General features: G+C 49.0%; 1 protein-coding gene across 18 annotated transcripts; it reads left to right on the plus strand.

Annotated features, from left to right (window-relative positions):
• Positions 1 to 761: 761 nt before the first annotated feature.
• On the plus strand, positions 762 to 21644 carry pecam1b (platelet and endothelial cell adhesion molecule 1b). 18 transcript variants are annotated; one of them, XM_030351693.1, is made up of 16 exons: positions 762 to 999; positions 1146 to 1169; positions 4478 to 4774; positions 5840 to 6121; positions 7943 to 8206; positions 9111 to 9383; positions 10014 to 10295; positions 11314 to 11595; positions 15023 to 15124; positions 15291 to 15321; positions 15650 to 15729; positions 17807 to 17860; positions 18350 to 18439; positions 19007 to 19063; positions 19735 to 19778; positions 21319 to 21640. In XM_030351693.1, the coding sequence occupies exons 1-16, from the start codon at positions 969 to 971 to the stop codon at positions 21409 to 21411; spliced, it is 2286 nt and encodes a 761-aa protein (XP_030207553.1). In that variant the 5' UTR covers positions 762 to 968; the 3' UTR covers positions 21412 to 21640. The 18 variants fall into 18 exon arrangements, 15 of the variants coding, with proteins under 15 accessions (XP_030207553.1, XP_030207554.1, XP_030207559.1 ...); XM_030351694.1 differs by lacking the exon at positions 18350 to 18439; XR_003976193.1 differs by lacking the exon at positions 15650 to 15729 and having other exon boundaries at positions 764 to 999; positions 21319 to 21370.
• The last annotated feature ends 1727 nt before the right edge of the window (positions 21645 to 23371 follow it).

Raw genomic sequence — 23371 nt, forward strand, 5'->3', positions numbered from 1 at the left:
TAACGGCAGCCGTGATCTAGTGCTCGCTTCTTAAGAGTAGCCAGTAGCCACTAATAGTACGTTAACCTGCAGTCGTTCAGTTAACAGGTGTACGATTTGTCACTCACTGACCATTATACCGGTCCCATTAACTCTGTGTTGTCCCTTATCCCCCTTGTCTTGAAGTGAGTCATGTGGTGGTCTGAAAGGGCCCATTGGGGCTGTAATGCTCTACTTTGCTGGGTTTTCTCCACATTCCCCCCGCTAAGAACAAGTTCAGCCCCAGGTCTGAAATAGATTCTGGAGCCACTCCAGTCCTCATCGATTCGCTGGTTTATTCCCTACAAAGTTTTTTTTTAAATGGCTGAAAAAGAGTCTATTGAACTTGACGCCCTCGACAGAACGAAACAGTGTTTGTTCCTGTTCTTCTTTTGTAAAAAATAAAGTAGTCCGGGGTCGTGATAAGTTGCTGTATATTTGGACCAAATTGTGAATACTGGAGGTTTATATCTAAACACAGGTTAAGGTCAAAAGGTCACAGCAGGTGAATCATTGCTTTGCCACTACTCCTGTTTTACACACACACACACACACACACACACACACACACCGTGCGACATTCCTTCACAGCACAGAACCTAGCCGAGCGCACATCCTGAGGAAACAACAGTCACTTCCTGTGCGAAGAAGCCAAGCGCTGAGAGGCAGCTACCGCCACCACCGCGAACAGTACTGCTGCCGACGGTGATAAGCGCCTCCAGACCCCCCCCCCCCCCCCCCCCCCCCCCCTGCACCACTACTGGGCGCCTCGCAGCCTTGGGCCACTTCACATCCACCCAGCCCAGAGTGCACCAGGACCCCTCCGCCCACGCCACGCCACTAGCCAGCCCCCCGCGGAATCAGACGGCGCGCTCCCATCGACCCATCCTCTCCACCCCGGGCTGGCAGAGCAGCCCGTGGAAGGCCATCCGACCACCCCTTCATCCAGGATGGGACCCCTCTTACTGCTCTTCTCCTGCTGTAAGAGACCCCCCGTGTGCGCGGAGCTCGTCTTGGATACTCTCTTGGGTTTGGCGGATCGGTCATTAACCTGTTTCTATCTCCCCCCCCGCTCTCTCTCTCCCCCCCCCTGGTGCTGCTGGTCCATGGGTGTCCATTGCGTTCAGGGACCCTGGTGGGAGCTCAGACCCGTGAGTATGCTGTGATGTAGTCTTCACTGTCTTTAAGGAATGCTTATGGAAAAAGATGAGAGGATTTAGAAAACACAAAAATTGGCCAATGACACCTAAAACTTCGCAGAACGATACTCTCTGTAGCTTTGTTTTGGTTGCTAAATTAATGTTCCCCAAGGGGTATAATCTTGTACGTGCTTTTCTGACATTCTTAGTCATACCTGTTGTTGAACATTTGTTCCATCTGGGATGTGGATTCAGAATCCAGGCGTCTTATCAGTGTTGTTGTGTGCTGGCGGGGGGGCTGGCACCATGAAGGAAATATGCGGCAAGGTTTTGGGAACCGTCCTGTCGGAGGTGTCCCACGCCTCGCTCTCATGGGGAACTTTGTTCTGGAGCGGGAGGTTCGGAATTGGGCAAGGGCTGTGGAAAAACAGGAGTAACAGTCGACGCAGAAACAGGAGTACTGTCACTGCTGCCATGGCGATCGCTCGCTTCGTTCTTCACGTCTCAGTAGAGGAGAGAGGCTTCTGCTTTGAGCGGGGTTTATACTATACTGTGATTCAGTCGGTTTGGGACGGACCTGAATCACCCGAGACTGAAAACAGTCATTAATGATGTCATTATTAATTCATTAATTTTTCATTACATTTTTTCCCCGTTATTTGTCCTAGAAACCCCCTCGATGGTAACAAAAAGGCATTCTGTCGTTTGTCACTGTGTCCTTTGGCAAACCTTCGTTGTTGCGTCAAGCTTTCATTGAGGAGTGGGGTGAGGGGTGAGGGTGAGGGTGAGGGCCCCATCACAGACAAACAGACAGACAGACAGACAGGTTGGGGACCACACCACTAATCTGGGTTAGGACCCCATCACAGACAGACAGACAGACAGGTTGGGGACCACAGCACTAATCTGGGCTATGGCCCCATCACGGACGGACGGACAGACAGACAGACAGACAGACAGACAGACAGATGGACAGACAGACAGACAGACAGACAGGTTGGGGACCATGCCACTAATCTGGGCTATGGCCCCATCACAGACAGACAGACACAGACAGACAGACAGGTTGGGGGCAACGCCGATAACCTGGGTTAGGACCCCATCACAGACAGACAGACAGACAGACAGACAGACAGGTTGGGGACCACAGCACTAATCTGGGCTATGGCCCCATCACAGACAGACACAGACAGACAGACAGACAGACAGACAGACAGACAGACAGGTTGGGGACCATGCCACTAATCTGGGCTATGGCCCCATCACAGACAGACAGACAGACAGACAGACAGACAGACAGACAGACAGACAGGTAGGGGACCACAGCACTAATCTGGGCTATGGCCCCATCACAGGCAGACAGACAGACAGACAGACAGACAGACAGACAGACAGACAGACAGACAGGTTGGGGACCACGCCTCTAACCCCCACCCTGTCCGGACATGGTGTGTTCCTCATCAGCGTCGCTCCCCGACTAACAGTCTGGGCGGGGTGGCTAAGCGTCTGGGTGGGGTGCCAGTGCTGCCAGAGACGGTTTTCTCATAAATAACCCCAGGCCCCGAGAGAACCTTGTTTGTTCTATAAAGTGCCTTTCCCTTGCTTCTGCTTTCCTTTTCCTTCCACTTGTCCGGCGGCCGGCTTGTGTATTAGGAGCTCTCCGGGGAATAACACCACCCACACACACACACACACCCCACCCCTTCCCATCGGGCTTCTGAGGCATGCCGACGCTCTCTCCAGCACTGGGGGCCGTCGCGGGGTCGGGGGGGGGTAGAGAGGGCTGGAGGGTGTAGAGAGGGCTGGAGGGTGTAGGCGGCGGTGGGGGATGTCGTCAGACCTGGGGAGTTTAGTCAGGCCTGGGGGGTGCAGGCAGAGCTGAGGGCTGTCAGTAGGCAGGCCTGGGGGGTCTAGGGGGAGCAGGGACGGCGTGACATTGATGCACAGATACAGTGTCCCCTGCCTGCTTGTTTGAGTTCTCCCACGCTCGGCCCCACAGTGTCTCAGTTCCCTATCTGCATTCCCTTGCGTGTGTTCCTGATCTCGTAGGAAGATGAAGGAATGTGCGCTTTCAGACGAGTTTATCTTATGGAACGCATACCAGTATAAGATGTGGAAAGACATCATTCCAAATCTACGTAGGAGGATTTGGGCCACTTGTGAATTTGTTTTGAGCTCTGAGTTTAACGTCAGAACTCTGAGATTAAAGTCAGACCTCTAAAACAATAATCACTTATGTGTACTTTTTGAGATCTGAGTGTAAGGTCATAGCTTCAAAAAAAGATCACATGTCGCGCTAATCCTGTTTCGTACAAATCTGTTCCTCATTTTTCCTTTCTAGTTTTAGTTTCTATTCCTGCTTATCGTGGCAGCCGGAAACACACTCTGACAGACTAGGATTCTCACTGGCAGTCTCTCTCTCTGCATATTGATATCCATCACAAACTCAGATCTGACTGCTCAGAACATAGAAGCAGCACGGCCCACCGCTTGGTACAGATGTCAATCAGCCAAAGGGGTGAGGGTTCAACTCCCTCTGTGTGTCCTTAATGGGAATATTTACCCCAAAGGAAAAGTCCATTAGGTTGGCTGATCCCACTGCCCACCTCCCTGAGCCAGTAGTTGATTGGTGCGCAATGATATTCATGGGGAACACAGAGCTTCAGTATTGACGGATTGGGGAATCAGGTAGTCATAGTATGATGGAGGATGTTCCACTTTGGTATGTGTTGTCAATACCACATTAGCCAGTGGTGTAGCAGCCTCAAATCAAAAATATGTTCCCCGTCATTGGTTAGTTTGATCCATCTCGATCTATCTTCAGGTCTATCAAGAAGGAGTTTGGATAGCATTAGATATTATAGCAAGCTTTCCAGACAAGCAGCATATACACATTTTGCTTCTTACACCTTGTGACTCCATCCAATATATCTGTTTTGATTTGTGATTTTTTGCTCAATGAACTGCCTTGTTATTTCACACATTTATTACATTATTATGGCCATAATTTCTTTCATATATACTGTATATAAATAATAAGAAATGTCATTTAGAAAGTCACATTCTCAAAGTGGATGGACTCACAGGATTATTGGCAAAAAGCATTTGACCCCTTTTTTCTCTAAATTGGGAACTTATTTCAGTCACAGTGATAAAAAGGCATAGATAACTATGTTGTTGATGATCTATTAACATCATATATCTGTCAAGGACTCAGAGGATTATTCCCAGAGAGAAATCTGAGAAAACCTTGATTTGATCTCCCTGACAAACAGACTAACCGCGCCTCATATCTCTTTGACCTGCCCCTGTCGCTCCAGCTTTGTTCAAGTTAAGAAGCGTGACGCTGACCATCGAGCCGGCCACCGACCTCCTGCGAGACGCCAACGCCACACTGTGGTGCCGGGCGGGCGTCAGCTCCTCGGGAACCCTGACGCACGTCCCCGTTTACACCTTCTACAAGGACGGCACCAAGGTCTTCACCAAGAAGAGCGCCAGCTCGGAGCTGGCCTATCCGCTGCTGCACGTCCGCTACTCCAACACGGGGAAGTACAAGTGCCGGGTGGAGATCGACGGACAGGGGGAGAACAGTGACACCAGCAAGCTCACGGTAACAGGTAGGGGGGTCTTTTTTTAAATCATTATACAGCGTTAAAAAAGAGTAGTTACTGAAATAGTTTCAACATGTTTTTTTTCAAAGAATTCAAAAGAATAGAGGAATGTAAACACAAATGAGAGATACAAACATCCAAATGTTTATCTACAAATAAATATAAGTCTATATCTATAAATATATATCTTATAATTATGCAAATGAAAAATAATTACTAGTAGTTAGCGCACAGAGTATTTTATTGGGTAGTCAAAAGAGCAAGTTAAAAGATAAAATAATACAAACAGCAACAGTCTTCATGGGAGCACTTCGCTTATCTTCCTCAGAGGCGTTGCGGTGTTCTGGCTCGCTTCCAGGTGTGTTGCGATAAGGTTGTTGCACACACGATGGCGGGAAATTGATGAACCTCGGCGGCCATTGTTTGTTTTAAAAATGGCCCATTATTATTCAGAGTCCGAGTGATTCTGGTGCCAATTATTGGGCGCGTCTGCTAACGAGCCGTTAAACAGGGCAGCTGCACTCCACTCGCTCTGGGCCCGCGGGATGTTCCCCGTCAGTCCCTGTTTATCGCGTTAATAAGGGGAAGCAAACTGAAAGAGGCAGTATTCTGCTTAAGGAATACACAGTGCCGCTACTATGGTCTCCTCATCTGGGGGGGGGGGGGGAATAAAACGAATTTAGTCATTGGCATGCATGAAGTGCAAACGCAGGTGATTAAGCAATAGGTAGGGATTAGTGGGGCAGCCTCTGGCCCAGGAGGTGGAGCGGGTTGACTTGTAACCGGGAGGTTGCTAGTTCGAGTGCCACGGTGGCCCTGAGCAAGACACCGAACCGTAAGTGCTATCGACTAGCTGCCTGTCGCCCTGCATGGTTGACGCCGCTGTCGGAGTGTCAATGTGTGCATGAACGGATGAATGGTCCCTGGTTAGAAAGGCACGGTATAAATGCAATCCATTTATCGTTTGATTGGTGCCTCTTGCTTCTGGATGCCTGCAGATGGCCTAGCATCAGACTTCGGGGATCAAAACCCAGAACCTGTTGTGTTTCTCACCCCCCCCCCCCCCTCCAGGCGTCTCAGTGCCGCTCCTCCAGCTGAGCAGGTCGACGCTGAGCGAGGGCGAGGAGCTGACGGCAAGCTGCAGCGCGCCGGATGAGACGGGCGCCTTCTTCTTCTACTTCTACGTGGACGGCCGGGAGATGCAGGACCAACCCGCCCGGTCCAACCGGGCGGACGCCCAGCTGCGCTTCAACGGTGGCGGCGTGCGCCAGGTCCACTGCGATTACACCGTGATGCTCGCGCCCGGATCCACCAAGTCCAACAAGAGCAACACCGTCACGGTCTCCGTCAGGGGTAGGTCTCTGACTCTGTCAGGGGTAGGTCTCTGTCTCCGTCAGGGGTAGGCCTCTGTCAGGGGTAGGTCTCTGTCTCTGTCAGGGGTAGGTCTCGGTCAGGGGTAGGTCTCTGTCTTGGTCAGGGGTAGGTCTCTGTCTCCAGGGGTAGGTCTCTGTCTCCAGGGGTAGGTCTCTGCCTCTGTCATTAACTACATCCCAGTGTAGCGTGAGATGTCATTATTATGTCTAAGCTTTATCCTGCCCCACAGTACCTCCGTGGTCCACTATGTATTGCTAATGCAAGTTATGAAGGCTTCTCCACAAGTCAGACACTACAAACATGGCCTCTTTGCCCTTTCCGCCCCAAGCCAAGACAGAACGAAGGTTTACCCTTGGTAAATTAAAACATGTAGGCGTGGCTTATTTGCCATTCCGCCCACTTCCAATATAAACTGAATTCTCACCTGTGTTCAATAGATGCTTCACAAACCACCTCCATAACGCAAGCTTGTTGACCTTGTGTCTCTGACCAACCGGGTGTTGACCATTTACCACTCTCTGAGTCAAAGCTAGCTCGAAAAGACGACCCCACCGAAGATTAAAATAGTTTCTGACCACGTGTTGTTGTTGATGTGGTTTTAAACCCAGATACCGGGCCGTCCGCGCAATGCATCACAGGTTGAATCAATACCGCCGGGTTTATCTTGGCTTTGACCGAGGAGGATTTGATCAGTGTATCTTTGTAACTTATTTGTTTTTATCGTACTCAAGGTACTTAAATGGGGTTATGTTTGGCCAGGATTTATGTAGCTGTGGTTAATAAAGTCATGGTTAATAAAGGTGAATTAAAGGAGATTGAGCTTGTATCAGCATGACACGTAATCCTGTAATACCTCTGTGCTCAAGGGGTCTAGCCGCACTGGTCTAGACTGGAGTGTCATCAGTCCTTAAGTCACAACCCTGAAATAAATCAATGCATTTACCAATATCGCAGAAATCAGCAATACCGTCACGTACTGTTAAAGACATGGAGGGGACAAACGGCTGCCACGAATGGGGCTGAACTCATTTAGATAGTAAGCCATTAATACCTGAATTAACATTGAGATATTAATTGATTCACAGGCTTCTTTCTATGGTTTACCTGAGGTTTGGCACATGCTCTGAGACCCACTCAGAATTCCCTTCAGTGGAGAATCACTGCCCTAGTACTCTCTAGTGCTTTAGCCGAGTTATGTTTAAATGTTTTGCCAGTATGTATGTATGTAGTTCTTTCTTGCCCTCTAGGGGCTAGGGTCAGAGGGATCATAAATATATGGCCTGTTAGCCCCTTTCAGACTGCACCCCTGATGAAGGGATATACAATTGAATAAAATTGTAGAGATTTAACACCAATCAATAAGACATCAACACACTTTCCACATTGCAAACATCAATCCAAAATATTATCCTCCCCATTCCCCAACGCCCCCCTTAGCCACCTAGACCCTGCACAGCCACCACCTCCCACCCAACCTACGCACTTATTGTATGTTGTACGTCCTGACACTTAATGTACGCACTTATCGTGTGTCGTACTTAGTGATATTACTTGGTAGTGTAGCAGCTCATCCTAGCTAACTTTGTTGTGTGCACCTAATGGGTTAACCTAGCGATTTTGGCGCTTAGTTCTATGAACAACTGTACTGTACTGACAGCGATATATTTTTACACCTTCTTCTGACAAATGTACTTATTTTAAGTCGCTCTGGATTAAAGCGTCTGCTGAATGCCCTGCATGTAGCTGTAAATGTAGCCGGACAAAGACCTCTCTGACTCCTTGCTCCGTCTCTGTCCACAGAGCTGTCCTTCAGGCCGCTGCTGGAGATCCGCCCGGTGGCGGAGGTATTCGAGGGGGACCAGCTGAGCGTCTCCTGCAGGCCAGAGGGAAACTCCAACATCCCGGGTGGCCTCCTTCTGCTCCTCACCCACGGCACCCAGCTGCTCGGCAGCGGAGTCGACCACGTCAACAGCAGCATCACCGCTAAGGAATCCGGGGAGATAGAGTGCAGCTTCGAAGTGGGGAACGTTCCGAAGAAGGCTACCAAGAACATTTCTGTGATCGGTGAGTGACTGTTTTCAACGTGTGTGTGTGTGTGTGTGTGTGTGTGTGTGTGTGTGTGTGTGTGTGTGTGTGTGTGTGTGTGTGTGTGTGTGTGTGTGTGTGTGTGTGTGTGTGTGTGTGTGTGTGTGTGCGCCTGTCATAACTGCGTGTGTCTGTTATAACCATGTGTTTCACAGCAAGTGTCCTTGTCATGTACAATGAAAATGTACGAGCTTTTCATATCACACCCCCATCCTTCTTACTGAGGGCTATGTCCCAGACCTGTTCATATCTCCCCTAATTCCCACTCATTGGTCTGTCCAAGAGTTGCTCCCCCCCATCACCCCTTCCTTCCTACTGATTGGTATGTTCCATAGCTCTTCATATCACCCCCCTCATTCCACTCATTGGTATGTCCCAGAGCTGTTCACCCCCCTCATTCCCACTCATTGGTATGTCCCAGAGCTGTTCATTTCACCCCCCTCATTCCACTCATTGGTATGCTCCAGAGCTGTTCGTTTCACCCCCCTCATTCCCACTCATTGGTATGTCCCAGAGCTGTTCATTTCACCCCCCTAATTCCCACTCATTGGTATGTCCCAGAGATGTTAATTTCACCCCCTCATTCCCACTCATTGGTATGTCCCAGAGCTGTTCACCCCCCTCATTCCCACTCATTGGTATGTCCCAGAGCTGTTCATTTCACCCCCCTGATTCCACTCATTGGTATGTTCCAGAGCTGTTCATTTCACCCCCCTCATTCCCACTCATTGGTATGTCCCAGAGCTGTTCACTTCACCCCCCTCATTCCCACTCATTGGTATGTCCCAGAGCTGTTCACTTCACCCCCCTCATTCCCACTCATTGGTATGTCCCAGAGCTGTTCACTTCACCCCCCTCATTCCCACTCATTGGTATGTCCCAGAGCTGTTCTCGGTGCCCAGGCTGAGCGTGTCCCTCGCCGAGGTCTTCGCGGGGGACAGGATGGTGCTGACCTGCAGCAGCGCGGTGCTGGTGGCCAGGAGGCTGACCTCCGAGGACATCTCCTACGCCCTGGACTCAAAGGGCCCGCCGACCACGGAGCTGGGCGCTGGGCGCTTCTCAGTCAGGGCCCCGCCCCACCCCCTCAGCTACACCTGCACCGCCACGGCCAGGGGCATCACCAAGCACAGCCAGGCGCTGCTGGTCCGGCCCAAGGGTGGGTGCTGCTGCGGCTCGGTCGACGGTGCAACGGGGGGGGGGGTGGGGGTTGGGAGGGGGGTCAGGATGGGAGATTCAGCCAATCGAATGAAGGCAGTGACGTGGAGCTGGGATCGGGATGACCTTCGGAGATTTAGTTTATTCAACAGTTTGAGAGAGAGAGAGCGAGAGCGAGCGAGCGCGAGCGCGTGTTTTTCTTAATCATTTCCTGATAAAAGCCTCAGGGGCAAAATAATCAAATTATAAAAATGACTAAGACCCAGCCGAGCTGGGTCTTAGTCATTTTTATAATTCGATTATTTTGTTAAATGATTAAGACGTGATGGGAGGGGTTGGGGGATGAGTCCGCTAATCAGATACACAGAGAGAGCCATTGGCCGGCCTGTCATTTTTACTTGTAGTAAGGTTGTGATTAAATTAATATCATTATTGATATCACCGTCAATCAGCACAGAGATGCCCTTGTTATTCTAGGCTACAAATTGAAATGTCCTCAATTTGCGACTTAAAGGACCGAAAGTGCCTTGCTTCGTGGCAAAATCCATAACGTCAAGTGTTCGTCCCTCCTTCCCTTCACTCCTCCTTCCTTCCCTTTCCTCCTTTCGCCTCCTCCCTCCTCCAAACACAGTGTCCGTGGTGCGACCCAGTATCACCGTGGTGGAGCAAGTCATTCTGGGACGGCCCTTCCAGATCCGCTGTCTGTCGGAGGGGGGCAGCTTGCCCATCAACTACACCCTGTTCAGGAAGTACGAGCCCCTGAACGTGACCACGGTCAGCACGCCCTACCAGCAAGCCCTGTTCACCGCCACCATCCAGGAGTCCGACGACATCAAACTCTACATGTGTGAGGCGGCCAACAAACCCAACAACGAAGGGGAGCTCAGCCCGAGACTCAACGCCAGCGTCATAGGTAGGGGGGGGGGTCATACTATCGATGCAGCGATATACCGTCGCCCTTCTTTGTGGCGACTCGAGAATCGATAGACTGCCGCCGAATATCTTTTTTTTTTTAAGATGAGTAACTGAAAAACTCAGTTTGGACCGTGAATAACCAAATCATTGCAGAACCTGTATCGAGTGGGAGAAAATATCCATAAGGCACTATATTGTCGCCCTTCTTCGTGTGCGCCCTATTCTCTGACGCTTCAACTACTTCAGATTTCGTAACTTGGTCAATTCCAAACCGTTAACCTTCATTCAAACGTTTATAAAATCAACACACTTCTGTCTTCAATTAAATCAAAAAAAAATTTCGACATCATTTATACTTTTTTTCAGAATCAGTTTCTTTTCATACCGGCTTTGTATATATTTTTTATTTTATTTATTCATTTTAAAGATGAGTAACTTAAAAAACTCAGTTTGGACTATGAATAAAGACAGAAATCCAGAACTTTACCTTTTCGTGGTCATTTTGTGTTCAAGGTTAGGTTAGACATATATTGTGATGTTTCGTTACAGGATTATCTCCCAATATAATGATTATCGCAGAATCGCTGTATGTTAATATTGTCGTGGGCCATGTATTGCGTATCGTATCGTATTGCGCGGTACCCTTTGATTCCCACCCCTAGTCATGGGTGACTGCAGGGGGCAAGGCAGGGAGTGGGGGGGTCAAAGAGACGGCTTTTACGTGTATTTTAGATTTTTGTATTATTTTGTGTCACATACATCTGCACATCCATGCTGTCATAAAGTAAAGTAAAAGGTTGTAAAGTAGAAGGCTGAACACACACGCACACACGCACACACGCACGCACACACAGCCTACTACTGAATTGATTTAATAAATAACACAAACGGGACGCAATGGGTTCAGAAAATGACTGGCAGTTGCGGTAGGCTGTTACAAGCTTAAAACCTTAGCTTAAAAACAAAACAGCTTCCCTGTCTAATCTATGCCCCCCCCCCCCCCTGACCCGTCCCAGTCCCCCTCTCCAACGCCACCCTGACGGCCCTGCCCGCGCCCTGGGACGTCTCCGAGGGCGACGCCCTCATCCTGATCTGCGGGGTGACGGGCACGCCCCCGGTCACCTTCAAGTGGTACCGCAAGGACGGCGGCGCCCAGCTGCTGTTCGCCGGGACCGCCAACGGGCGCAGCATGGCGCACCGGATCCACGCCGTGAGCCGCGACCACAGCGGCTCGTACTACTGCGAGGCCGTGAACCACGCCCGCAACCCGGTGCGCAGCCAGACGGTGCTCATCGAGGGTGAGCTGCCTGTGGGCGTTTTTTATGACACGTGGCGCCACCCCCGTCCGTCCGTCCGTCTGTCCGTACAAGTCTGTCAACCAAGCTGCTTAGCTCTATCTCGCTGTCTCTCGCGCTCTCTCTTGATTTCTCTCTCTCGTGCTGTCTCTCTCGCTCTCTCTCTCCTCCCTCTCTATTTCCCCTTGCTATCCTGCTGTCTCTCGCTTTCTCTTGCTGCCTCTCTCTGTCTCTCCTCCCTCTCTATGTCCCTCCTCTCTCTCTCTTGCTGTCTCTCTTGCTGTCTCTCTCTCTCTCCCCTCTCTCTCTCTTGCTTTCTCTCTCTGTCTCTCTCTCCCTCCCCTCTCTATCTTGCTGTATCTCTCTCTCTCTTTCTCTCTGCACCGTGGGAGGGAAATGAGGCAGGGAGTGGGTCTTAGGCCATGTCCACACACACACTCTGGTGAATAGGGGTGAAATCTTTGTTTTTGTGTGCAAAGTGTTTTTAAGTCCACGATAGCATTTTTAATCAGTTTCAGTCCATGATTTCCCGACTCGGATATGCATGCTCAGATCGCTGTAGCCTTCCTCTGATTTCTGGGTCACCTCACATTTATGCAGTGTTTGTTTTCTGAAGTAAATACCACATTTCTGTATCAACTTTTGGAAATGTGGAAAACGGCCAAAAGATGTTTTACATTTAACCAGTGTGGCGTGAACCTGGCGTCAGAGATGGTAAACATGTGTTGGGGAGCCAGTGGAGACATTCTGTAGCTAGCGTTGTCCTTTGGTCCAGTAACAAATAATGACTATTGCCGAGAATTTGGGTGTACAACTTCAGGGGGAAAAACCCTCCAGCGTTGTGGAAAGGAAGCATCTGCCCTGGTTTTGTTTTGTAGCATGACCTCCGTCTCTCCTTCGTTTCCCCACGATGTATCCTCCTTCCTCTCTCTCTCTCTCTCTCTCTGTCTCTCTCTCTCTCTCTCTCTCTCTCTTTCTGTGTCTCTCTCTCTCTCTCTCTCTCTGTATCTGTCTCTCTGTCTCTCTCTCTCTCTCTCTCTCTCTCTCTCTCTCTCTCTCTCTCTCTCTCTCTCTCTCTCTCTCTCTCTCTCTCTCTCTCTCCCTTCTCTCTCTCTCTCTCTGTCTCTGTCTCTCTCTCTCTGTCTCTCCCCCTCTCTCTCTCTCTCTCTCTCTCTCCCCCCCTTATCTGTATGTCTTTCTCTCTCTCTCTCTCTCTCTCTCTCTCTCTCTCTCTCTCTCTCTCTCTCTCTCTCTCTCTCTCTCTCTCTCTCTCTCTCTCTCTCTCCCCCCCTTATCTGTATGTCTTTCTGTCTCTCTCTTTCCTTCATCTCTGTATATCTCTGTATCTATCAGGTATGTGATTTTTTTCCTGATTACTCCGGAATTCCGGATGGTGGCCCACATGAATCACGCACATCCGTAAAACATATACAGGGGGGGGGGGGGGGGGGGGGGGGGGGGGGGGAGGATTTGAGGACATCTTTAGGCTGAAGTGCATGGGGATTTATTTCCCTTCCAAGTATCCACAAAGATACTTGTTTGCATTCGGTTTGAGCACAACACTATTACCATCTGCCTACTAACCCATTCGCTCGTGGGTCAGTGTTAGCCTGAGCAGACGTCGTCAGTCGGCAAGAAGATTGCCATTTCAGATCGGATAATCCATGTCATGTCAAGATTATTCCCTTTTCAGTACAACTATAAAAATGTAATTCATGAAAAAGGAAAAACTACGCAATTCTTAAAAGCGGGGAGTGGGATTAATCAGAGCATGAGGGTGAAACATATTCATCTAACATTTGGGTTCAGAGAAAGGCGCCCTGAAGAGGATCTACTGAAGAGGATCTACTGAAGGGGATCTACTGAAGGGGATCTACTGAATAGGATCTACTGAAGAGGATCTACTGAATAGGATCTACTGAAGAGGATCTACTGAAGAGGATCTACTGAATAGGATCTACTGAAGAGGATCTACTGAATAGGATCTACTGAATAGGATCTACTGAATAGGATCTACTGAAGAGGCTCTACTGAAGAGGATCTACTGAAGAGGATCTACTGAAGAGGATCTACTGAAGAGGATCTACTGAAGAGGATCTACTGAAGAGGATCTACTGAAGAGGCTCTACTGAATAGGATCTACTGAAGAGGATCTACTGAAGAGGATCTACTGAATAGGATCTACTGAAGAGGCTCTACTGAAGAGGATCTACTGAATAGGATCTACTGAAGAGGATCTACTGAAGAGGATCTACTGAAGAGGATCTACTGAATAGGATCTACTGAATAGGATCTACTGAAGAGGATCTACTGAAGGGGATCTACTGAATAGGATCTACTGAATAGGCTCTATTGAAGGGGATCTACTAAAGGGGTTTTACTGAATAGGCCCTATTGAATAGGTTCTAATTTCAAATGTATTCAGAGGAAACCCCTTGAGATGAACCATCTCGTTTTCGAGGGGACCTCACTTGAAGATCCTCTAATAATAATTAATAATTCATTGAATTTATACAGCGCTTTTATTTTCTGGAAACTCAAAGTGCTTAGAGCGAAGAGGGGGGGACCTCACTCACCACCACCAGTGTGTAGCACCTACTTGGGTGATGCACGATAGCCAATCAGCGCCAGAACGCTCACCACACACCAGCTTGAGGTGGAGAGTGAGGGAATTAAGGAGTCAGCCAATTATACAGGAGGATGATTAGGGGGCCAGATTGAATGAGCCTGGTTGGGCCAGGACACCGGGGAAACCCCTACTCTTTGCGATAAGTGCCCTGGGATCTTTTATGACCTCAGTGAGTCAGGACCTCGGTTTTACGTCTCCTCCGAAGGACGGCACCTTCCACAGCACCAAGATGATCTACTGAAGAGACTCTACTGAGGCTTCCTGCGATGGCTGAGGAGGCACCAAAAGTCAAGGGTCTTCTTTTGGAAAAGAAGAATTGCATGTTCCACATATACACCTTGAAGTTCAAGACCCTTCAAAGGTGCTTCTGCTCAGTAATGAAAATAAATAAAATGCTTTCTTTTTCGTCAAATAAGTTCTTGTCATGGGTCATACTTTACCATCCGTACGCTGTGATAAAGCCACCAACAGTTTGATCCCACCCATTTTACGGGACGATTCTGTGTCAGCACTCTGGAGCCAACTTGTGGCCCTAATAGATTCCTGGAAAAGGTTTGAAATGTGTGTGTTAGTGGGGGGGGGGGGGGGGGGGGGGGGGGGCGGCGGCGACCCTGTCGTTTTTCTTGGTCTTTGCCGATCCCAGGCCTGATCTGCCTCTCTCTGCCTCCGTCTCTCTCACCCTTCCTTCCTATTCGATCGTTCGTCCAGCTCGTTCCACTGCCATGCCTCTCCATTGTCCCCGACCTCCCCTTTGTCCCGCCGTTCCTCACCTCTCGTCTCTCCCTCTCCCTCCCTCTCCAGTGCGGCTGGCGCTCTGGAAGAAGGGCATGATCGCGGCCTCCTGCTTGCTGGTGCTGTGTGTGGCGGCGCTGCTGTGCGTGCTGCACTTCAAGTCCCGCAGAGGTAGAGAGACCTACAGCCCCCCCTCCATCTCCACCCCGGCACCCCATGTCTAACCATGTACGGAAAGCAAACCGCGTTTTTTTCACACCTCCTGTCTCTTTTTCTCTGTTTTTCCACCTTTTTTTTTTCCTCCTTTTCCTCAACTCCTCCTCTCTTCTGCCTTCAGGAAAAAAGGAAGTGACGACAGAGCTGTCCGTGTGAGTTGTCCCTCCTCCCCCCCCCCCCCCCCCACTTAGACGCTGGCCTTCCAAAGCAAAGTAGAGCTTCTCATTTAGCCTGACACTCGATAAGGAACGCCGTAGCTCACAGTAGCTCCACAGGGCGCCATCCCTCTCCTTTTCATGCCATTGAAGATGGTTTTACACTTTGCACGATAGCTTAGGCTCAGTAGAAATGTAGCTTTTGATTTTCACATCTTTTGATATTTGTCTTGTTTGAAACCACACACCACCACCTCCCCCCCGCCCCGCCCCCCACCTTGTGCCCCCATTTGCCTACAATGACTTTATTCTCACCGTTTCTCAGAAAGCCTTCGGGCTCTAAATCAGATGACTCTTTAACCGCGAGTCTCGCTCCCGACACAGAGGCCCATACGGCGGCCACAGGTAGCCCGCTTTCAATACCTCTCTGCATGTCGTCACCCCTAACCGCCATCTGCCCCCATCGTTATTAATACGTCCCGTCGTCATGTGTTTTGTTATTCGTTCAGAGGCCATGGCATGTTCATGTTCGAAATCGTCAGCCGACGCCGTTTTCTAAAAGTGACGCTAATGTTACGACTGTAGTGTCTAGACGTTGTCAGGTCCCTCAGCTAAATCCATCACATGTTTAGGTACCATGCATGACATGGTAGTGTGTTCTGGACCATTCCATACTGAAGGTTAAAGGTACTTACACACTGCCCCGACAAACTCCAACATGGGGCCAGTGTGCCACACAAGTTGGTGGTTATGGCGGGTTGTCGGCGGCCATTTTGAATCGTGTTGTTCAACTTTGGCCCACGTTCCAACCATTCTGGGTGTGGGTATTTGTTGGGGCAGTGTGCATGCACCTTAATAGCTACTCAAGCCACCTAATGCTCACCTAAGTCACATAACTGCTCCGTAGCCTAGTTTGCTTCTAACCCCTGCTGCTGTTGCAAGCAGACCCTTAAAGCTTCAAGTATCGCCTTCATCGCCCTCATCGTCTTCATCCTCTCCGTCTCCACCTTACAGACGCAGCATCGAACAGTGAGGGCACGGAGGGGAGAGCGACCAATGGGACGCGAGATAGTGTGGCGTCACTGCCTGCTGACATCAGCAACAGGAGCAGCTACAGTATCCCGGCAACAGTGTAGAACAATGTTTTCAGTGGGAGGAAGAACACCACGAAAAAAAACGTTTTTCTTTTTAAATCTGAGAGATTGACATTTGAAGGGAAACTCGAGGAAGAACAAAGAAAACTCCAAATATGGAGTGTCAGAAAAAAATAATGGCTTATTGACGAGTCTTGGCTTTTATTGTCCGAGGACACACAAAATGAAAAGGAGTTTCATTCCCCTAATCCAGTCTCCCTCTCTCCTCCGTCTGCTGTCTGGTGTGCGTCCGGCTCTCTCAGCCGTCAGCACGAGTGTCTTTCTGTCTTCCTCCATTTTGTGTTTTTTGTCTCATTAGGGGCGGTTGCCTTTGTCTCTGTCACGACAAATCTATTTATCTGAAGTGCACTGTTGCTAATAGAAGACTGTAAATACACTTTGCCACTATCAGTAGAGAAACGTGTGTGTATATTTTTGCATTGTGTGTGTATATACTGATGAGAAGCTACGCGCTAGAATAAAGATGTAGGTTTTGATTACCGCAGTGTTTCGGTGCCCTTTATTTTGCTCGGGCGTTGGAAGATCACACAGGGAAAACGTATTCTGTATTGCTAAAAAATGGTAAACACCTTAAACCTAAGCAGAAACCAGCGCTGATCTCACGTTCCATCAAGCTGTATCACACGCTCAAAACGAGTGAGAATAACAAACTCGAACAATGTGTCGCACCCAACGAAACATCCTAAATTGGCCGGCATCGAGCTGAACAACACATTAGGGGGGGAGGGGGGGGGAGATTAGATGCATGCAGCAGGTGGAGGAAATGAATCAGTTGCAGCGCAGTGTCGTTCTATGTGGCCCTGCTATGAGGGCTGCAGAATTGTTTACGCCAGCGCTTATTGTTTCGGCCGCTACGGACCAAACAGCCCATTGTGCACGAGGCGGAGAGGGATATCTGCGGCACGCCAAATAAACACATCATCCACGCCTTTTGTTACACTGGGCTTTGGCTTTTTCCTCTCGCCGTAAAGCCAACCGCCTCAGCCTTGGGTTTTACAACTCGGTAGAGAACCCAGTGAATCAACTAAATCCACAAGGGACGAGTAAATCTCAAAGTATTATTTGACATACTCAGTGAATGCACCAGTACAGCATACAAAACAGCACCATTCAAGTTTATTAATATATTTAACGGTAGCATGCTAGTTGCTTTGAATCCCATACACCGCACATGAGAAGAAAGTAGTTCTTTACGATAAAACAATGCCCTTTATGTTTGATCGTTATTTGGCACTGCGTCTTGCACATTAAGGCGAGACACGAGGGATATAACTCGCGCGGATCTCTAAAGACCTTAATATATGTGTGGCTCTGTGTGTGTTTCATAGTGACAGAGGACAGAACGACCAGCAGCATGTGGAGCGTGAGACCTGCCACTGCAGGTGAGGAGCAGAATGAACACACACACACGACCCTTCAGTCTCACGACATCAACTTTTACATGTAGGGCGTTTGGCAGGCGCTTTTATCCAAAGGGATTTACAATCCTTTATACACACATTCACACACCGACGGCGGACTCAACCATGCCAAGGCGACAGCCAGCTCGTCAGGAGGAGTTAGGGTGAGGTGTCTTGCTCAGGGACACCTCGAACCCTCGACTCGACTAGGAGGAGCTGGGGATTGAACTAGAAACCTCCCGGTTACAAATCAACCTGCTCTACCACCTGAGAAAACCCAGCATAGGATTATGGGGTGTCGATGACGACCCCACCATCGATCGTAAATACCTAAAATAATAGGCATCCCTCCTTCCAAGCGTGTTTCATAACCCTGTACTTGCATGGAGCTTTAGCTCAGCTGGGTTGGGGTCGATGAGCGATCGATCGGGGGCGTCTCTGACCTGATATGTGGGGTATGATGATCCCCAGCCAGTGACGAGGACGCCAGTGTGGGGTCTCGTGAGCCGGACGTAGAGTACACTGAGGTGGTGCACCCCCAGCCGACAGACCCCACCAAAGGTACACACACACACACACACACACACACACACACACACACACACACACACACACACACACACACACACACACACACACACACACACACACACACACACACACACACACTGATATCTGATATCTGATCCTTGAGTTCGGGCCCTCAACGTTTCCCTTTCCTATTCTCCCCACATCCGCGCCTCGCATTACCCAACCCCAGTTCCTCTCGTTCCTCGTCCACGTTTCCTTGTTGTCGATAAAGCCACGGCCGCACGGCTTCCTGGGCGGGGCCCCCTAATGACCCCTCATTAAAGCGTGAGCAGGTTGCCATGGCAGCCGTGCTTCCAGGGGGGCCGACGTGTAAACAGGAAGTGACGGACTAATTGCCAAGCGGGTTCCTGATGGTTTCGGTGATGCCCGCGTTGTCCTTTGAAGCCCTCTCGCGGACCGCGGCTAAGCTACTCCACAATCACTAGTTGGCCCTTAAAACAAATACGAATAAATTAAAAAAGAATGAATAAATTCCATGATAAGGGTGCTGTCCCTTTTGATGTTAAGGTAAATTGTCTTTCTCTCCCTCATCCACAGTGGTGCTGAAGAAGGGCACGGACACTGTGTACACCGAGCTCCAGAACGCTCCTCCCAGTAAGTTCATTCCGTGGTCGTGGTGTCATCCCCTGACCGGGGATTCACCGAGCTTTGTTTCACGTTGCTTTGTAATACTACTGACGTCTGGAATGCCGTGAATCACCGCACCGAGTAAATCACCAGCACTTCTGCCGTTAGAACACAGAGGGAAGCTATAGAAAGATGACCATTTCCTGTTAGCCCTGGCTGCCAATTCCTGTTTGGAGAATTCCACGCTACAACATGGCCGGAATGGAACATTGAGTACCCGAACTAGATACCAAGTGAAACAACAAACGCGTTGATTGGTTGGGAAGTCGTTAAGGGGGCTCAATATTTCCAGCCATAACAGACGCTTGGCCAGGTATTTACACAGTGAAACACACACCCTCTGTGCAGTCAAACAATGGAAGAAAAAAAGAGGGAACTAGCTGGTCAGCCGGTCAGCAGGTCATCACGTCTGTCAGGTGGCTGATAAATGACTGTCTAACTTTCCAGCTCACAATCGGATTCCATCACATGGTGGACTTGTGTGTTGGCAAGGCAGGACGTACACGCACACAGGCGCCAAAACGCGCGCGTGCGCGTGTGTCTGCACACACACGCATACACGCACACATGCATGCACGATAACGTTGTTTCGGTACTTCCCTTGGCAAACTCTTAAATAATAGAATAATGTCCTACAGGTGTGGTCGCTGATGCTGCTGCTGCTGCTGCTGATCACGAATACGTGAGTCATGTTTATTTCTATACATTCCTTCTCTCTTTCTTCTTATTCAACGACAGCTCAATACATGACCTTGCTATTCACACTCGGAGGAAGAACCATCGAGTTGACTTTCCCGTACTTTACCGAGTTCGCCCGTGGCCAGACTCGTGTTGGTTTCCCTCCATTGCTCCGCTGCTCCTCCTGTGGTTCAGCCTTGACCACGGCCTCCCTGCCTCTCGCCAGGCCGAGGGGGGTGGGGTCGGAGGGTGGAGGGGGTGGGTGGGGGGGGGTGGGGAGAAGTGGTGCTCAGAGTTTCCAGGCAAGAACAAAGACCTTTTGGGCTGGGGCTTCCTTCCCTATCGCTTGGTTACATCAAACCAGTTCAATTACCCTCCTGAACATCTCCTCCTCCTCCTCCTCCTCCTCCTCCTCCTCCTCCTCCTCCTCCTCCTCCTCCTCCTCCTTCCCCTCCTTTGCCCCTCCACCTCCTTCTCCACCTCCCGCTCCTCCTCCTCCTCCTCCACCTCCCGCTCCTCCTTCTCCTCATCCTCCCCCTCCTCCTCCTCCTCCTCCTCCTCCACCTCCCGCTTCTCCTCCTCCTCCTCCTCCTCCTCCTCCTGAGTCACTACCCCCAGCCCCTGTCGTGACCATATAAGGTGCGTGGGTCGTCCGGCCGGTCTATCTGAGGTCAGACACTGTGATGGGTCATAAATTAGCCGTGACGTCATGCTCCAAAATAGGAGGGAAAAGGGCGGTTTCTGTTTGAGTCCTGGCGCGCTATCTCTGTCCACGGAGGTTTTGGAGCGGCGAGATTACACTTGTTTCGTTTGTATAAATAAGCCGGTTCCTGGCAGCTATCTGTTAAAATATCTTTGCCTCGACCGCGGTCGGTGGAATGGGAGTTTTAATATCGACCGACTTAACAACACACTAGCTCCCCAGCTATAGTTATACAGCACCAGCTATAGTTATACACCACCTCCTTCAGTTATACACCACCAGCTATAGTTTTACACCACCAGTTATACACCACCTCCGTCAATTATACGCCAACTCCTTCAGTTATACACCACCAGCTATAGTTATACACGCAACTCTAGTTTTACACCACCCCCTCTGGTGGACAAATTAGATAGGCCTATTTAATCTGTAAACTTGATTGCGCCTAATTGCAATCAGCTGTGTTTAAGTATCAAATTAGTATTTAAAACGTTAAAAGTTAAAAGATACTTTTGTTTTCATCCGTATGATAGTGACAGCATTTTTGCGATTATAGGGGATGTGAGAGATGTGAAGAGTGGGAGCCGCCGAGAGCTTTATTAGAAATAATCGGACATAAACAACCGAAATAAAAAAAAACTCCCTTTCTTCTTCGCTCCCTTCCTGCCTTCGTCGCCCTCTCTTCGTCTCCCTCTCTTCGTCTCCCTCTCCTGAGGAGTAAAGCATTTGTTGTGATTAGCAAGAATATTCTCCCGACCCATCATGGGAGAGATGCCCTGATCTCCGGTCGAGATGCCCTGGTTCCCGGTCGAGTTAACCGTTCTCTGTGACTCCTCTGCAGGGTTCACTGCAGTACGCCGACCTGAAGAACACTCACCCTCTGCTCGGTCCAGATGAGGACTACAACCATGGGCTCCCTGTGCCAGTGGATTAATTATTATTTTCTCTCTCTCTCTCTCTCTCTCTCTCTCTCTCTCTCTCTCTCTCTCTCTCTCTCTCTCTCTCTCTCTCTCTCTCTCTCTCTCTCTCTCTCTCTCTCAACACTTCGCTCTATTTTCTATAACCACTGTTTTGTTTTGTCTTGTGTCTCAGTAATTCAAATGAGTAATTATGCTTGCTGTAAATGCCCCATCTCAATAAACCGCACTTCAGATAAATAATAAGACGTGATACAATTTATTGTTGTCTTTAAAAATGTTCGTTGTGTCATCTGGGCTGTGTTACCACAATATTGGATTCATACCGGGGTACAACCGGTGGAGAGCTTAGTTTTCCTTCCACGTCCCAGGTGAATAAAAAGATGCTTGGGTCACACACTACTGGATTGAATCCAGTACGCGTAAACCCGCATACACGCACGGTGTTCATGCGAGTTGTCACAGGCCTTAAGAACCACGTCTATAGCTGCAATATTAGTGAATCACCACACGACACGGGACATGGAAAGTAGTGACGGCATGTTAACCAGGGGGGGGCAGGCCGGTCTCAGCTGCCTGTGCCAAGGTTCTGGGTGCCAACTAATTGAATGTGTAAGCATATACGCCCTACGTTCATCCGTTTCATTATTATCATCACACATTAAATAAGCAATGTGAATCATCGTTTGTTTTACTATTTTATACTTTGGTTTGAAGTAGGCCTAGCTGCCGCTTGAGTGCCCTGCTTTTATAGTTTGTGAAGGGCGACATCTTGCGGCAGAAATTGGTCAATGAAAATAAATCATAACTGCAAAAAAAAAAAATAACACACGACACACGACACACACGCGCACACGCACACACACGAGGGCTGCATAATCAATTCGGAAAATGTATTTCAATACAATAAGTAACACCGTCTCTTGTTGATAAGGATGCAAAAAGGGGAAAGAAGAAGAAAATAAAAAAAATAAAACGAAAATTTTCCAGAATTAAATTTTCTCTAGACATAGCATTTGGCAAGGAAAGATATCAATTCTAACACCTCTATAAGATGAGAATGGAACAACCCGTTGGCTGTGACAGACCATTTGCGTGTCCACACGCCAATATAAGGCATCACGGCTTTACAAAGGAACAAATATTTATATTTACATCAACTATGTACAAACACAATTTATAAATACATTTAAGCTATAAATTTAAAATAAAATAAAACAGCGTTTTGAGCGTTGTCTTCCGATCCTTTGACGATTTATGAAGCCTTGTCGAAAAATCGCACGAATCGTACGTCAGTAAGGTGAAACAATGCAAAGTAAATGCGGTGATCAATAACCTTTTTTTACATTATGCAATAAAAATGCAAAAGGCCAATATGTACATTCATGAAAAACCCTGCTGGCACCCACAGGGGGCAGTATTTCAAACCAAATGAGGGCGGGAGTTGCGCTTGCTCAGGACGATAGTATTTATCACCCTTGAGCGTTTCCACATTTTGTTGTGTAACCATTTAATTATCTTCCATTTAATGGCCATGTAAATGTTAATGATTTATTTATAACAATAAAACATTGAATCTGATGGCGGAGATTGTGTGTGGATGAGGGCTGGTTCAAGCAGCTTCACCTGGCCGAGTCTGATTGGACTCTAGGCTTGGTGGGGCAGCACACCTGTTGCGCATTGAGTAATCAATGTGCACAAGTTAAACCAGCCATTTGTGGCTGTTATCAGCATCTACAAACCATACTCTAAACCGGCTTTCAACACCACCTATTCCTGTGTGTGGAGGAGTCGATCTCTCCCTGAGTGTGTGTGGTGAAGGCTGGTTTAACCTGTGCACACTGATTACTCAATGCCCACCAGGAGTGCAGCCTCACCCAAGCCCCAGAGTCCAATCAGAATCGGCCAGGTGAGGCTGATTAAACCAACCAGCAATCACACACTCCATACTAATCTAATCTTAAAAATAATTTCCAT

This window comes from Gadus morhua, chromosome 3 (genome assembly GCF_902167405.1).
Source record: "Gadus morhua chromosome 3, gadMor3.0, whole genome shotgun sequence".
Lineage (NCBI taxonomy): Eukaryota > Metazoa > Chordata > Actinopteri > Gadiformes > Gadidae > Gadus > Gadus morhua.

Coding starts and splice junctions, on each gene's coding strand:
- pecam1b (XM_030351693.1), top strand. CDS start 969: ATGGGACCCCTCTTACTGCTCTTCTCCTGCT. Junction 1,000..1,145: donor CTTACTGCTCTTCTCCTGCT/GTAAGAGACCCC, acceptor CATTGCGTTCAG/GGACCCTGGTGGGAGCTCAG. Junction 8,207..9,110: donor CAAGAACATTTCTGTGATCG/GTGAGTGACTGT, acceptor GGTATGTCCCAG/AGCTGTTCTCGGTGCCCAGG.